The sequence below is a fragment of the Syngnathoides biaculeatus genome, chromosome 13 (genome assembly GCF_019802595.1).
Source record: "Syngnathoides biaculeatus isolate LvHL_M chromosome 13, ASM1980259v1, whole genome shotgun sequence".
Taxonomy (NCBI): Eukaryota; Metazoa; Chordata; class Actinopteri; order Syngnathiformes; family Syngnathidae; genus Syngnathoides; species Syngnathoides biaculeatus.
In genome coordinates this window covers 12,908,227-12,924,132 of record NC_084652.1, presented here as the reverse complement: position 1 = coordinate 12,924,132, position 15,906 = coordinate 12,908,227, and the positions used below count along the sequence as shown (strand labels likewise).

The 15,906-nt window shown below is 40.8% G+C and overlaps 1 protein-coding gene across 4 annotated transcripts in view; it reads left to right on the top strand.

Annotated features, from left to right (window-relative positions):
• pde4ca (phosphodiesterase 4C, cAMP-specific a) overlaps positions 1-15,906 on the top strand; it is a 65,172-nt gene that overhangs the window by 40,313 nt on the left and 8,953 nt on the right. For all 4 annotated transcript variants that reach the window (XM_061839645.1, XM_061839646.1, XM_061839648.1 and 1 more), the window contains 5 exons: positions 9,711-9,905; positions 12,030-12,066; positions 13,746-13,819; positions 13,928-13,980; positions 14,917-15,029. In XM_061839645.1, coding sequence (XP_061695629.1) covers positions 9,711-9,905; positions 12,030-12,066; positions 13,746-13,819; positions 13,928-13,980; positions 14,917-15,029 — 472 coding nt within the window. The remainder of the gene's footprint in view (positions 1-9,710; positions 9,906-12,029; positions 12,067-13,745; positions 13,820-13,927; positions 13,981-14,916; positions 15,030-15,906) is intronic.

The following is a 15,906-nucleotide window of genomic DNA, read 5'->3' as shown; positions in this document are numbered from 1 at the left end:
TTCGAAGGTTTTGGTTAAAAAAAAATGTTTCCCCACCACTGATGTGACCTATGAGCTGTACAACACAATTGCCCAAAAGACATTTTGGAGAGGAGGAAGTAAAACTAAACAATTTGAGATATTGTGGTTGCACAATTGCGCACACCCACCTATAACTTGTGCGATGACTGTGTTCATAACTAACCAATCACATTCAGGTCAGCACACAACTGCCATCGTTTACAGTTCCTCAAACTAACCCCAAATAAAATTCTGTTGTTCTAGGAAGCTTTTCCTCAACCCCCAACACACACACACTTTCTGGCAAAAACTGACCGCGACTTGTAATGGTTAAAGGTGACATTGTTTAAAATTCTGACCTGGCTGTATGCTGTATATACGATAAATCACAAAGGAACTTTCTGGCCTTTCACAAAGCTGTCACATTCACACGCATATCAGCAGAGATCACACGAAAAAGGTCAATAAGGTGGCTGTCTAACGCTCCCTCAGTTCACATTCATTTAAACCACCAGGTCTACACCCTCTTTCTAAACAATGGATATCCATGTCAAAAAGCTGTTGCATAATGTGTAACTTTGCCTAGCTGTCGTTTTTTTAAACATGAGTACGTTTGCTACCCCTGACTCTGTTTTTGTAAGTCCGAAGGATTTGGTTTCGGTCCTGTTTTATTCAATGGGGGGAATTAGTCAGTAAAGCGGAAAAGGGCACATGAACATGAAGACCGTTTGCTCATGTTCTCTCTCGCAGTCTGTTCGGGTGAATAATTATTCTGAGAATAAGCAATATGTTAGCCACCGTGCAGCTTTAAAGGTACGAATAATAGTCATCCGGTCAGGAAAGGACTGGACCTAACATGACAAATGGGAAGTCTCACTTTCTTAAGCCTGCCATAGTTATTTTTATTTTGCCAAGCCGTATAGGAAATAATCAGCACTTGTGTGAATCTATGACCACATTTTAATGTTGGATCAATAGTTCTTTCTGAGTCACTTTGAACCGAATTCCAACACAAGTATGTCAAAGGCATTCAGACAAAGTAGTAAATATATACAAAATACAAACTAACTTATTTAAAGATTATCTCAGTTTTACTGTCATACACTTTCATAGTTCCTGAAACTGAAACTGAAGCTAACAAGCACTGGATGCATGTGTATATAAAACATATACAGTAGTTTTAATAATAAAATGATAAATGTCCTCTTAATGTTATTTAGTTTAGAATTTAATGGTATTGTTTTAATATTTTTCACTACATAAAAGAAAAAAAAAGACATTTTCAGAAATAAAATGAAAGAAAAAGAGCAGAGAATACAGCTACATTTTGTTCTAATTTACCAATTTCAGTTGAAAACTGCATATGTATTTATGCATGTGTAATGTAAAATGGTTTATTTCAGAATTGTTTCTTTAAATATTTGTTATGCATAAAAATATTTGAGATAAATGAATACAAATAATTAATAAATACAGTGGACACCGCACCCCCACCCCTTCCGCTATTGCCGAGGATTAGGGATTTACCCCAACTGCGATAGGGAAGATATGATAATTAAAATTCCTGTGGGGAATAGAAACAAACAAACAAAAACGAGTAAGTGGGGTTTGTGTTTAAAAAAAAAGGGGGGGGGGGATTCTGCAAATTGCTGAGTTTGCAGCTACTGAACCAAGAATATGTGGGGGTCCACTATCTGTTTCAATGAACAAATTCCAGGGGAAACAACAGCTAAATGACTGCAACACATATGCACTCTTGATACTGTACTGTCGAGATTCAAGAACAGACCATGCATTTATATATTTACTTTCCAAACCCCTGCCTTGAGTTAACCGTGACATGCATGTTTTTACAATGTGGGAGGAAGCCAGAGTACCCGGAGAAAAGCCCCAGCCGAGATTCAAACCCCGGAAGTCAGAACTGTGAGGCGGATGTGCCTATCCTACATAAAACTGGACTTGACATTTTAAAAAGAAAAAAAAGGAACGCGTTGACAGGGGTCATGATCCTCCACAAAGTAAAAGTAAGAATTCTCAGGGGTGGGGAATAATGAATTAAGGTTCAGGTGACAGTTCCAGCCCCGCTTAGGCGACCGAGCGCCTCGCCCGGCGCTGGCGCACTCGAGCCTATGTTTCAACTCACCCCAGATGGGCCTGGCGTTTACGTGACAGGCGATGACGCAGGCCGAGTGTCCGATATCGGGGCCACAGACCGGTTGCCATCAATCACATTTTTTTTTTTTTTACCAGTCAGACGCTTAAGTAACAAATGGTGGAGCACAACTCTCTCGTTACACCATTTCTTTCTTTTTCTTTTTCATTTTTTTTTTTTTTTTTTTTTTGCCTGGGGCAGGTTGCTAGAGCAGCCCGTAATTCGTAATTGTGAACATTTCCCAAAAATGATTCACCGTAACAATACATTTCCAAGGACGCGTTGTGTGTCTATGAAACGAAACCCCAGACATGGCTAAGTGGCAATTCTGCACACAAAATGCCAATTAGTTGCCATGAAACATGTTCATGAAATGTTAAAAATCTGTGAGTTTAATATGGATTTTTTTGGTCTTGTATGTTCATTTGAATTTTGTGTCCACATTATTCCACAAATTAGCATTTTAAGTGCATATTATTGACAGTAGATGTGGCCATAATTACAATTTTATCCCCACGGCATGTTTTGGGATGTGTATGTTTCAGCGCGAGTGTCTATTTATTTACATTTCGGTCATATTACCTCATGCAGTGTCTCTTATAGCCACTAGAGGGCCCTTCCCCTCATACTGATTGAGTAGCCAAGAAATCTCAAGACCGCATCCCCTGCACATCAAGCATCACTTCCCAGAAAATACCTAACGACCCTCCCTACTCAGTGAGGTTATTTTTGAGGTAATTGCACGAAGTTGTTTGTATTTTGGGCAATATGGCTCAGAGTGTGAGGGGAAGGGAGAGAAAAAGGTGGGCGGGTGTGAGCATGCGTAAGACGCTAAAACAATGGAGTCATATTTTGGACACATTGTTTCTGTGGGAGCTATTTATCAGATAATGTACCACTGGGCACTGACGTTCTGGCCTTTTTTAACAAATCTCCCGGTTCATATATCTTTCATGTGTGTAAATTGAAGCACAATGGCTGTTTGGAAAAAGAAAAAAGACCAAGAGGTTAGCACCACATGAATTAAAGTGCTTTGTTGTTTTAGCTAGTACTTATCTTTATTATCTTGTAATCAAGTTGAAGACTAGCGGATCAGCGCTGGTCTCGATTGATGTCATTGGAAAATCCCAAGTCCGGCCAGACCGAGACGAGTGTTCAGGGACTCGAGTATCACAATGCTCCGTATTAGAGGCAACGCGTGTTTGCTTCATATTCTGTATTTTGCATTCTGAGTGGAAGTCAGCTTTAAAAAAAAAAAACACAAAAAGAATTGTACAATCTTTATTAAAACACCAAAGCAAGCAAGCCATATAACCAATTTTATTTTATCAACATCGACTAGCTTAATGCTAACACATAGTGTGTGCCCCACTAACAAAAATCTGCTTGGTTTTCATGATAATTATAACATTCAAATAGCTAATTTAAGCAATAATACAAACAGACCACACAGTAATGCTCGCAGGCACATTTACTGTCTGATCTGTTAGAACAACTACTATTAATTCAATTATTAGTTCAAACCAAACATCTGTTCCTTGAGTCAACTGCCCAATCAATTTGTCATTCATTCGTTTTAATCAATGCATCGATTTATATTCCTACAATCCAAATGGATCGATCTGTGCACAGCGACTTTGCCTTCTGGATGTAAACGTATCAATTTAAATCATTGTACAATATAGTCCATGGATTGTATCGATACTAGCAAATCATGCATTGAATTTGTAAATCAGGGTTATAAAAATAAACTTGTTGATATTTGCTAGAGAAGGAAAGGCCTGTAGGGAGAAAGCATTACTGTATTACTGATTTTCTGCCAAAATACAAAGAGCAAATCCATGTAGTACGATATGTGAAGTACACGCTAATTGCCTTTTGAGTGGGCTGTGTTGGACCCTAAAGTGCCCTTGGCCTCGAGTTTGACACCTGTGATGCAGTGCCTTGCAAACTAACTTCACAATATGGAACAGTGTCAATGTAAATTGGATGCTACCATTTTGACATAACTCGTATGTTGGATCTCAGTACATTCGAGCATTGTAAATGAAATGTCTCTGACAGGAATTATATTTTAAGGCGCATGATATAAATCCCTTGACATTTTGATCTTTGATCTTTTTGTATCATTTCCAGGGAATACATTTGATGGCCTGGACAGAAAGTCCAACAACATTCAGTTTTTATCATTTAGAAATCATCTTAACGCAATCATCCCTTATAGACCACAAATTTGGGTGCCAAGGCTGGATCTGCTCGCTCGCTTGCTCGCCTGTGTTGAACTCCAAGCAAACGAGCAAAAAAAAAAAAAACGACACTAAGGGAATGTCGTGGGCGATGTTTTGATCTAATTTTAGCTCCGTATGGGCTTCAAATAGAAAGCTCACAATAAATATGCATGAATGGGTGGGGAGAGGGCCAAACGATGTATGCCGGTGCAGAGGGAGGAGGGGGCGCTTCTGTGTACTCTACCTGAAAGCCTATTTTTAGCTTCGACGATTCCTTTCTCGGTCTCTTCCCCCTATGCGACGGGAGGCTAAATTTAGCCACTTGAAGCGTGATGCCAGGACAAAAATAGAAACAAGTTTACAGATGGAACACGAAGAAAGAGCGACGGGGGGCGGGGCATCAAATTATGTATTTGGACAGATACAAGGCGATGTAAAGAAAAATAGGAAAGGTGAAAAGGAGTGAGAAGGAGATGATGCCTGCAAATGACAATGTAGTTGTATCTTAACTTGTGACCTCAAGTGTAACTCAGTTTCCTTGTATATCAAATCAGCTTTCCTAATTTAATTGAAATGATGGGCTATTAATCTGTTCCAGCACGCAAAAAAAGTTTCTTTTTTTTTTTTTTTTTAAATGGGCGAGTACCAATTCCAGTTAGTTAGTCGAGCGAGGCATCAAGGGCCTTTTTCAAGCAATTGAGTACTCGTGAAAGCTGCCAATACCAGCCAGAGATACTTACGGCAAAAAAATAAAAATAAATCTGACATTGGTTAAGATAGGGGTGTCAAACTCATTTTTCTTGCGGGCCACATTGTGGTTCTGGTTTCCCTCAGGGCCGTTATGACTGTGAAACAATACAAATATTTATTGAGGGCCTTTTTCAAGCAATTGAGTACTCGTGAAAGCTGCCAATACCTGACAGAGATACTTACAGCAAAAAATGAAAATAAATCTGACATTGGTTAAGATAGGGGTGTCAAACTCATTTTTCTTGCGGGCCACATTGTGGTTCTGGTTTCCCTCAGAGGGCCGTTATGACTGTGAAACAATACAAATATTTAATCATCTCATCGTATCTACATCACCAATTTATGAACTACTTTTGGAATCAGAAAATCAAGGGTAATGTGTTTTTCAACTATTCATGTTTGATAACACAAAAATGCTTGTAATATGTCAACTTTATCATTTATGATGCATGACGATTAGAAATTGGTGTACAAATTTTTACAAGAATAATTGAAATTGACACTCTGGATTTGACTTCACGGGCCACATAAAATCATGTGGCGGGCCGGATCTGGCCCCCGGGCCTTAAGTTTGACACCTGTGTGTTAAGACCTCCTTCCTGGCAGCTGCAGCGGTTTGACACATCAGCGAATCACCATGCGCGCTCAAATAAAGTGAGGTCTTTATTATCAAGCAGTATCGGTACTCGGTATCTGTCAATACTTATAGTGATATCAGTCTGCAAAAATGTGCAATTAAACATAACCACTTTGCAATAAATCGGAATATCATGAGGATGTAAAGAAATAAACTGGTTTTAAAATGCAATGTTTGTGATTTGTGCCACTAAGGGGTGTGGCCTAAAAGGTTTCATTTTGAGCTCTGAACCTCACTCAGCTTGACAGTTTACCACGCGTTTAGTTCCGTGTTAGCGGCTGTTCAGTGCTCGTTGTGAGTGTTTTCATTTTGCATTTGTCCGTTTCACTGCCAGTGACTTGGGCAAATTTCGGCTCGCAGCACAAAGCACGAAATTCTCACCTTGTAAATTGAGGCACGTGTACTGTGAGTTGAGGGACTGCCATGTGTTTTTAATAGAGAAATTCCAGATGGAGTATTGTATAACATTGTAATAATAAGGAATGTAAGACAGTAAACTGGTTTTATAAAGTAATTATCACGTATTGTCTGTATGACATGTGCCCTTAAAGGGTGTGCAGGTACGGTCAAAGTGCTTAGCCCTTCACATTTGGGTCCGAATGCAGCACGCGAACTCATCACGCAAGGCAAAACTGGGCTTCACTTTCTGCCTTGCTCCCTCCTCCCTGTCCTCCCTCTGACTCCTCTGCTCCACGCATATACTGTAGTGCAGTCAGTGTGTCTGAAGCCGTCACATGAATGGAGGGGCAAGGGCTGCTGTTATGTAATACTCAGTAACACACCAGCGTCTTGTCCTCATGCAGCATCCTCATTGGGTAATGGAGACAGGGAAGGGAAGATGGGGAGAGATTTTTTTTTCTCGCATACTGCAGTTGCTATGTCTCTTCTTCATTCAAAGGGAATGGTAGAAATGAATGTATCTTTAGTCACTGCGTCCAAGTATTAAAACTACTAGGGGTGAACTTGAGTATGAAAATCACATACATTTCTACATAAACTGTCACGTTTGTTTTGATCGATAACATGTTTGAGTTGACATTACTTGTGAAACACCATTTATTAACATTACATTTGTTGTGTGTTGTGTTCACGGTCATTTTAAACTTCAAACAGGCGTTGCTTTACCCAAACTGAGCAGCAATACATATACACAACATAAAACATGACAACTATCTATCCAGCCATCCACTTTCATAGCCGCTTATCCTCACAAGGGTCGCCTATCCCAGCTGTCAACGGGCAGGAGGCGGGGTACACCCTGAACTGGTTGCCAGCCAATCGCAGGGCACATCAAGACAGACAGCCGCACTAACAATCACACGAAGAGGCAATTTAGAGTGTTCAATTAATGTAGTATGTTTATGGGATGTGGGAGGAAATCGGAGTGCTCGGAGAAAACCCACGCAGGCACGAAGAGAACATGCAAACTCCACACAGGCGGGTCCGGGATCAAACCCGGGTCCTCAGAACTGTGAGGCCGACGCTTTCCAGTTGATCCATTGTGCCGCCCACTCTCAATTCAGACTTGTCAAATGTTTTTTTTTTTTTAAATAAACTAATGGGGGACTGTTCATAGGTCTAAAATGTTCGCATGCATAATGTGGAAGAAAAAAGTTAAAATTCAGCAACACAGCAAAAATGCAAATGATGAACAATGATATACAGGAAAGAACTATACTGTGTATCGATTATTCATCCATCCATTTTCTTGGCTGCTTATCCCCAAAAGGGTTGCGGGGAGGGCTGCAGTCTATCCCAGCTGTCAACGGGCAGGAAGCGGGGTACACCCTGAACTGGTTGCCAGCCATTCGCAGGGCACACCGAGACCGCACTCACAGTCACACCTAGGGGCAATTTAGAGTCCCCAATTAATGTTGCATGTTTTTGGAATGTGGGAGGAAACTGGAGTGCCTGGAGGAAACCCACGCAGGCATGGAAGAGAACATGCAAACGCCATACAGGTGGGTTCGGGATTGAACCCGGGACATCAGAACTGTGAAGCCGACGTTTTCCATCTGCTCCACCGTGCCGCCGTATATAGTTTAGTGCTCAGTTATTTTTTCTTATTTTTTGAGGGGACAAGAATCGTGTTGTGACAATGTCTCTGGGTTGCTCTGGGTTGGCATGTCAGCAGGGTGGTTGCTGGTTAAAAAAAAAAAAAATATGGATCAATGCAGAAACGTGCCCGGCCTGTAAATAAGATAGCGTAGCTGCGTCGTGTTGGATTAGGAGGAAGTCCCCCTCGCCTCAACACCCGTCTATTTTTAGACTCTCACTCTCACTTGAACTCGCCATTTGTGCACGCAGACCTAATGATGTTGGGATATTTTTATGCCTTCCCTCTATGACATTAAATTTCACACCCTTCTACATTGCTTGCACTTTACGTGACTCTTGTCTACTGTCATATTTACACTGTTGATTTCAGCTACAGTCAACCCTGCAAAAGTATTGGAACACCAAGGTCAATTCCTTTGTTGTACATGACAGACATTTGTGTTTCAAATCAAAAGATTAATATGAGGCAAAAGTTCATGTTCGGACATGTTTACATTCATTTGAAGCGGATGAATGAAAAAATGAATAACGTTATCATGAGAAGGTTTTTCTGGGCTGACGAGACCTAGATGAACCCAAGTATGGAGAAAGAAAGGATCCGGATCACAATGAGCACATTCACGAAGGAGCTGATGTCGATCGACCACAGCTCATGCACAGACACTCGACACGCAAGCTCACTAATTTCACACATAATCCCACCATGCCCCACCTCTTAAAGGCACATATATGTACAGAGACAAAAGTTACATTCATTATTTTCTATGCATTTTATGCTGGCAATTTGTTTTTGTGTGTTCAAATACTGTACGCTCAAAATGTGTTTTAAAAGTTGTTTGACTTTTCATAGTCGTTCACCTGGTGTGAGTGGGGCTGAAACATCTGTAACAATCTGTCCTTCATGATAAACTAGTGTTCCACGGCAAAACAAAACTGGGCCCCTGCGTACTCAATGTTTGGCAATCGGGGATTTACCTAGTCACACATTTTTAAAAATTCTTTCCACATTTGTAAAAAAAAGATTTTCAATTTCTTTGAATTTTATAATTTTTTTTCTTTTTATTTTATTTAACAAGCCCCAAAACCCATTGACATTTTATCCCCATTAATTCAAGAAAAATAAAGAAATGTTGGGGTTTAAAAAAAAAAGTTCTATGCAATTGTAATGCCCATCAATGACCTGTAGGTAAGCCAATTCCCTCTGCCCTGTAAATAGTGGTGGTATTTTTAAAATATCTTTTTTTAACATACTTATCTGTAATACAATTGTAAAAATGTGCTAACTTTATTAAAACATGAAAACTTATCAATTGAGTTCTCACCTTTTGATGACTTGTCCTGTGACACAACAATGATGGACTGATGATTGCTGTGGTTGAATTTTTTGACTATGAATTATTTCCTCACATTTTACTCCAAAAACTTGCGTGCAACTTTTTGACCACAATTTTTTCCATTTCCAGTTTTTAATTAAATGACTGAGCAAACAGACCGATTTTGCTGTTGTTTGACGCCAATGTTAGTCTACTTGAGGGCGTCAACAATACTTTCCCACGTCACAATGTCACACCCTCTAAAACGTGTAATTTGGGGATTTTATTGTGCTGCTCATAATAGCTTTACTTCCTTCTGCATTTTCCTGTTTTACAGATTAAAGTCTGAGCGTGACGAAAACTTGTGATGTTTTGATGTGGGGGTCAATGTGCGGCTTTCTTTTCGTTTTTGCGGCCCATTGTCACTGGATTTTTTTTTTTTATTATTTTGTCACAGTTTGAGCCCACACACACGGACTGGGCAAACGCTGCAGTATTTTGAACTTGTTTTGTCACGCATCTCATAAAAATGAAAACATTTTTATCTTGAGCTCATTTCTTTTTGTCCACAGCTTTGATGTGGAGAATGGCTTGTCAGTGGGCCGCAGTCCCTTGGACGCTCAGGCCAGCCCGAGCTCCGGTGGTCTGGTCCTGCAGGCCAACTTTCCTCACAGCCAGCGGCGGGAGTCGTTCCTCTACCGCTCGGACTCGGACTTTGACCTCTCGCCCAAAGGTCCTTTGAAAAACGCCTCCACTGCGAGTGACCTGTAAGTCCATTGGTTGCATGTCAGATTGCTCGGTAACTTGACGTGTCAATATCAGAAGAGCTACTTTTGTCTAATGAAAACACGATTATGTCTACTGTAGCCACATTTTTGTATTGCATGAGTGTTACGAGCGTGATGCATATGTGACATTCACATTGCGAAATGAAAAGCAACGACTTCACTAGGCCACGCCTTTAAAGTCACAAATCCCAAATTGATTTGATGCACAAGGAAATTGAGTTTCTAAGTTTTGCCAGGGAATGAATCAATATCCATATGTTCTGTATTTAATGTTCTAAAGATTTGCTGCTTTTTACATTTATCCAATTAGCTTTCAGCAACTAATATTGCTGCACATGACATTCATCTTGTATGTAAATGTCAGAATGAACGAGCGTTGCATCCATTTTACGACCATAAAGAAAAGGGGGCTTTCTTGTCTACATGTTTTTTTTTATTATTGCCGATTAAACGTGCCAGATTGAACCGAAACTCTCGAAATAACGACAGGCCCCCCTCACCACTTCATTGGCTGTCTGTTTTGAAGGGAAGAAAGCTTGAAGCACTGGGAGGTCAACTGGTTGTCATCTCGGTGAGACCAACGTGATAAAAATCAGATTAAATGACTGATTTTGTTCCCTGAAGCCCCCTTATGTCTTCCCTGTTGGACAGCTTCATGACCGACCCCTCACTTTTCTCCTGCCAAAAGCGACCTTAACTGAATACAACTTAATTCACCTTTGGTTCCCCTAAACACCAAGTTATTTTTTATACGTGTGCATGGCAATTTTTTTTCCTGAAAAGAAAGAACCACATTTTGTTTGTCATTCTAGTCTTCCATCCTCCTCTTCCATCCACCTTGTTTTGTCCCCTCACCAAACATCAGCTGTGCATGAAATTGTTCTTGATATTACAGGCTGTCACAAAAAAATGTACTCTTCCCATTACTCGTATATTTTTTGTGTAGATTGTAGATTTAATTTATTCAAATTATTAGACTTGTATTTATGTCAATATTGGCCAGTCAAAAAGTGAGTACATTTGGGGGACACCCTGCATTTTACAGAATGATAATGTTAATGAAATGTTGTTAGTCATCAGAACTTATTTTGCCATTTACACTGAAATTAATACTTTGGGCTCTATTTTCATCACAAGCAGAACTGCGTCAGTGGACAACCGCCAGTGGCTTCTGATTTTCGTGCAAACGCACAGCTCGCTGCATGTTTGGCAATTTTGCAGACAGGACGCTACAGTGCAGTGTGGGTGTGTCCTTTGAGGTGCACCCTGCGACGTTACAATTTAATGACAGAAAGTCGGTCTAAACATACACCTGTGCTGACTACATTTAACTCCCAGCACCGCTGGTAGACGACTACTGAGGTGTGCCGACATATCTATGTCGCCGTTAGATATCATCAGCTCATTCTGAATTCAATAACGGACTCATTCATGTACCGATCACTGCAACTACACATCCTTCTTTCCTACTAAGAGATCTGTTCATCAGGTCATTGCGCCACTTTAAAGGGAATGGGAGGAGCCGAATGCTGTAGGCTGTAAACACACCATTAGTGGTGCAGCCCACCCAATTTCAGGTTCACTATGCCTCTCTGGTCTTTGAAATTGCCAACACTGGTCGAACCTCTGGTGCACAGTTGCAATGCTTGCTGCGCCGGATTTATGCCGGTCATGAAAATAGGGCCCTTTTGTATGTAGACGTCAAACAGTACGCTGTTGTTTAATATTAACAACGTGGTTACTGAGTTTTTTTTTTTTTTTTTTTTTTACATCTCATTATTTTGGACTTCCCAGACACTACATTGGGTACACCTGCACAATCAAACGAGAACAATACAACAACTGTATCAAAAAATTTTCATTTTTGTGCTTGTAGTTTGTACTAGTGGACTACACTGCGTCATACAGAGAGTTGTTTCCAACATTGTTTAGTTTTGCACAGGTGTACCATGTGTGAGTGTTATTGTTGATTATTATACAGTGTGTGTGTACATATATATATATATATATATATATATATATATATATATAAATGTGGTATATTTTAAAATACTGTTTTCTCCTGTATTCATTTTTCTCATGTTGTTCTGTCCTCTCATGCAGACACACAGAAGACATGATTGTCACACCATTTGCACAGGTGAGTTTGCCGTCTTGATAACTACAAGAGTGGAGGTAGAAGCACGGAGGTGGATTACATTTTGTGAAGACGATGTAATCTGAAGGAGGTTACTGACTAAAAGGTAGTGGTAGGGAAGAGTGTCGCTCGACAGCATAGGATGGTGGTGTGTAGGAAGATTAAGATGACAAAGGTAGAGTAGAAAACCATGTAGTGGAAGCTGAGAAAGGAAGAATGTTGTCCGGCCTTTCGGAAAGAGATGAGACAGGCTCTCGATGGACAGGAGTAGCTCCCAGAAGACTGGAATACTCCAGCCAATCTGATCAGATAGACGGGCAGGAGAGTACTTGGTGTGCCTTTTAGTCGGAAAAGGGATAAGGAGACCTGGTGGTGGAACCCTAAAATACACGAAGTCATACAAGGAAAGAGATTAGCGAAGAAGTGGGACAGTGAGAGGACTGAGGAGAGGCGAAAGCAATACATTGAGATGAGACGTATGGCAAAGGTAGAGGTGGCAAAGCCTAAACAAGAGGCATATGACGACATGTACAACAGGTTGGACACAAAAGAAAGAGAAAAGGATTTCTACAGGTTGGCCAGACAGAAGGATAGAGATGGGAAGGATGTGCAGTAGGTAAGGGTGATTAAGGGTAGAGATGGAAATATGTTGACTAGTGCCAGTAGTGTGCTAAGTAGATGGAAAAAGTACTTTGAGAAGTTAATGAACGAAGAGAATGGGGGAGAAGGTAGAGTTGGAAGAGGCAAGCGTGAATGACCAGGAAGTGGCTATAATTAGTAAGGGGGAAGTTAGTAAAGCAAAGTTATTTGAATGAGTAAGGCTCTGCTCTAGGAAAAAGAAATAGTGAGGGTGGACGACTTCAAATACTTTGGGTCATTAAACCTGAGCAATGGTGAGTGTGGTAAGAAAGTGGAGAAACTGGTCCAAGCAGGTTGGAAGAGCCGGCGAAAGGTGTCTGGTGTGTTATGTCACAAAAGGTCTCTGCGAGAATGAAGGGCAAAGTTTATAAAAGAGTGGTGAGGCCAGCCATGATGTACGGATTAGAGATGATGGCACTGAATAGACAACAGGAAGCAGAGTTTGAGGTTGGAGAACTCGAGATGTTGAGGTTCTCACTCAGAGTGAGCAGGTTGGATAGGATTAGAAATGAGCTCATTAGAGGGACAGCTAAAGATGGATGTTTTGGAGACAAAGGTAGAGATTGCAGACTTAGATGGTTTGGAAACATCCAGAGGAGAAAAAATGAGTATATTGGTAGAAGGATGATGAGGATGGAGCTGTCAGGGAAAAGGGGAATTTTAATGGATGTTGTGAGGGAAGACATGCACAAGATCGGCTTAAATGGAAAAAGATGACGCGCTGTGGTGATCCCTAACAGGACAAACCGAAAGTTAAAAAAGAAGAAAGAAGAGGTTTGGCATCCTGATGATTAAAAAACACTGCAATTATATTATCTTGTAAGCAAAAAAAGAACACAATAGGCACAGACTACGCTGCAGAATTTTTCTGAATTAAGTGCTGAGTCAGGGCGGCATAACAAGCATGACATCTCATCAAAATTGCAAAGAGAAGTGCTTGGTCTGCAGAGATGGATGAATGTCACAGTGTTTTGATTAATTCAGCCCAAAAAACATAAATGCTATGTTTAGTTAGATTAACAGTTTTGTCATTCATGTGGCAGGTCCTTGCCAGCCTGAGGACGGTCCGGAGTAACTTTGCCGTCATAACTGGCCAGCAAGATCGGCCAGCCAGCAAGTATGTCCTTTGGAGGGGAAGGTCTCTGCAGTCTGCACTGCAAACTTGCAAGTGACAGCAGAATCAAACGTAGTTATCATGAGGTAAATGGATGGTCTGTATCTGCAGGACCCGATCGTCTGGCAGCAACCCACCGTCCATGTGCAATACCAGTCTGGCAGGTCAGTGCTCTTATTTGTATTTCAAGTTACACCCTTGTTGGAAACAAACAATAATACATAAGGACCACATTAAATTTAATTTAAACATTTGCAAATCACAACTCACTCAATCATTAATGGCTCCCTACACATTACTGAGTATATTTGTATCATGGGATTCAATAAATTAGTAAACCACCATTGTTCTGGGCTGAACTCTGCTGTGAATATCAAATTAATTGATTGGCCCATCACTGTGGAGAAAAAAACAAGTTCGTTTATATTAATATATATATACTGTATATATATATGAATTAATCAACTATAAATATACCACAAAGTATGATCCTAAAAGTTTTTAATATAATTTCAAACTCATCTAAAAAAAACATCATTGAAAATAAATGGATTATAGACAGCTGTGGCAAGTAATGCGGTACATTTACTCCATTACATTGACTCAAGTAACTCACTCCCTGAGAAGGGTTGTGTCAGGAAGGGCATCCGGTGTAAAAATTGTGCCAAACATATATGTCTGTTCATCTGAGATGACACGCTGTGGCGACCCCGAAAGGGACAAGCCGAAAGTTCAGCAGCATTTGTGATAGACTGCAGAGTACTTCAAGCCTAAACTTTGCTCCCCCATGCATACAAAATGCATACATCTGAATTCCCCACCCGGCTCTATTTCTCTCAGAAGGAGTTTGGTGCAAAAGATTTTGGTGCCATCTTGTATTTAACAACATTACAGAAAGAGCACAAAAATATACAAATTGTTGAGTTTTTCAGCAAATAATGAAGGATGGAGTCCACAGAAAAGAAAAAAACGCTAAATGTTGAATTTGGGAATAGCGAATCGTAACTAAGTGTGGGTTCACGATGGCTGCTGCACATATGAATGTTTTGGGATAGTTGAATCCATGCCATAATAAGAACGCTATATTGCCCTGGCTACAGAGGAGCCTCACCAGCAGCTGGCCATTGAGACTCTGGACGAGCTGGACTGGTGTCTGGAGCAACTGGAGACCCTGAAAACCCGACACTCGGTCAGCGAGATGGCCTCCAACAAGGTACCTCAACCAGCAAAACGTCAGGACACAGCTCACTTCTAACGTAGTGGTTCACACAGCTGGCTCCTATTCCTGCCCGCCGATGCACATGTTATTCACTGATAGATACATCAAATGGAATGTAAAACAATGGATAGAAAAATCTTTCACAAAACTCCAACTAAATTCCTGGCTTTGCACATTTTAGCTTCTTTTAAAAGTCTTATCCCATACAGGATCAAATACCAAGTAACAATGTGATCCATTGTGCTTTCTGAAACATTTCCTTTGCTTCAAGAAGTCCCTTTTTTTTTAAAGTGTATGATAACGTTAATGTTTGCATGTAGCTTCTAGACCAGTCGTGGCTTGCGATGTTCCCTGTGCCCTAAACAAAATTATTATTATCTATGATCCATGAAATAGAATCTTCCAGCCATTGAGAAGAGGCTTCCTCAATAAATGAGAGTTTTCATGCATGCAAATAGAGACAAGACACAACCTCCCCCCCACCCACTAGTGCAGAAAAATGTGAATGAGGATGAAACGGTATCTCCTCCATCCATCCATCCTTTCTCCCAACCCCCTTGCTTTCCTCTCCTCCCTCCACCCCTTCATCTCATCCACTTTACCCAGACTCGAGCGCAACATTCGTGTGATTCCACAATTAGACCACCCACTCAGTGTACACATGCTCTTCATAATATCGAGCACATACATGCTACGCTGATCCATAGATTGCCTCGTTCTATATATTTTCTGCCCGGATACATAGGGTATAGCGAACCACTGCACGCGCTCACGTGGCAGCGTCTTGGCTTCCGTGAGAGGGATGCCTCCCCTCTTTCCGCCTTATAGTCCTGCAGATCAGTCAATGGGGGAGAAATATCTATGCTGACAA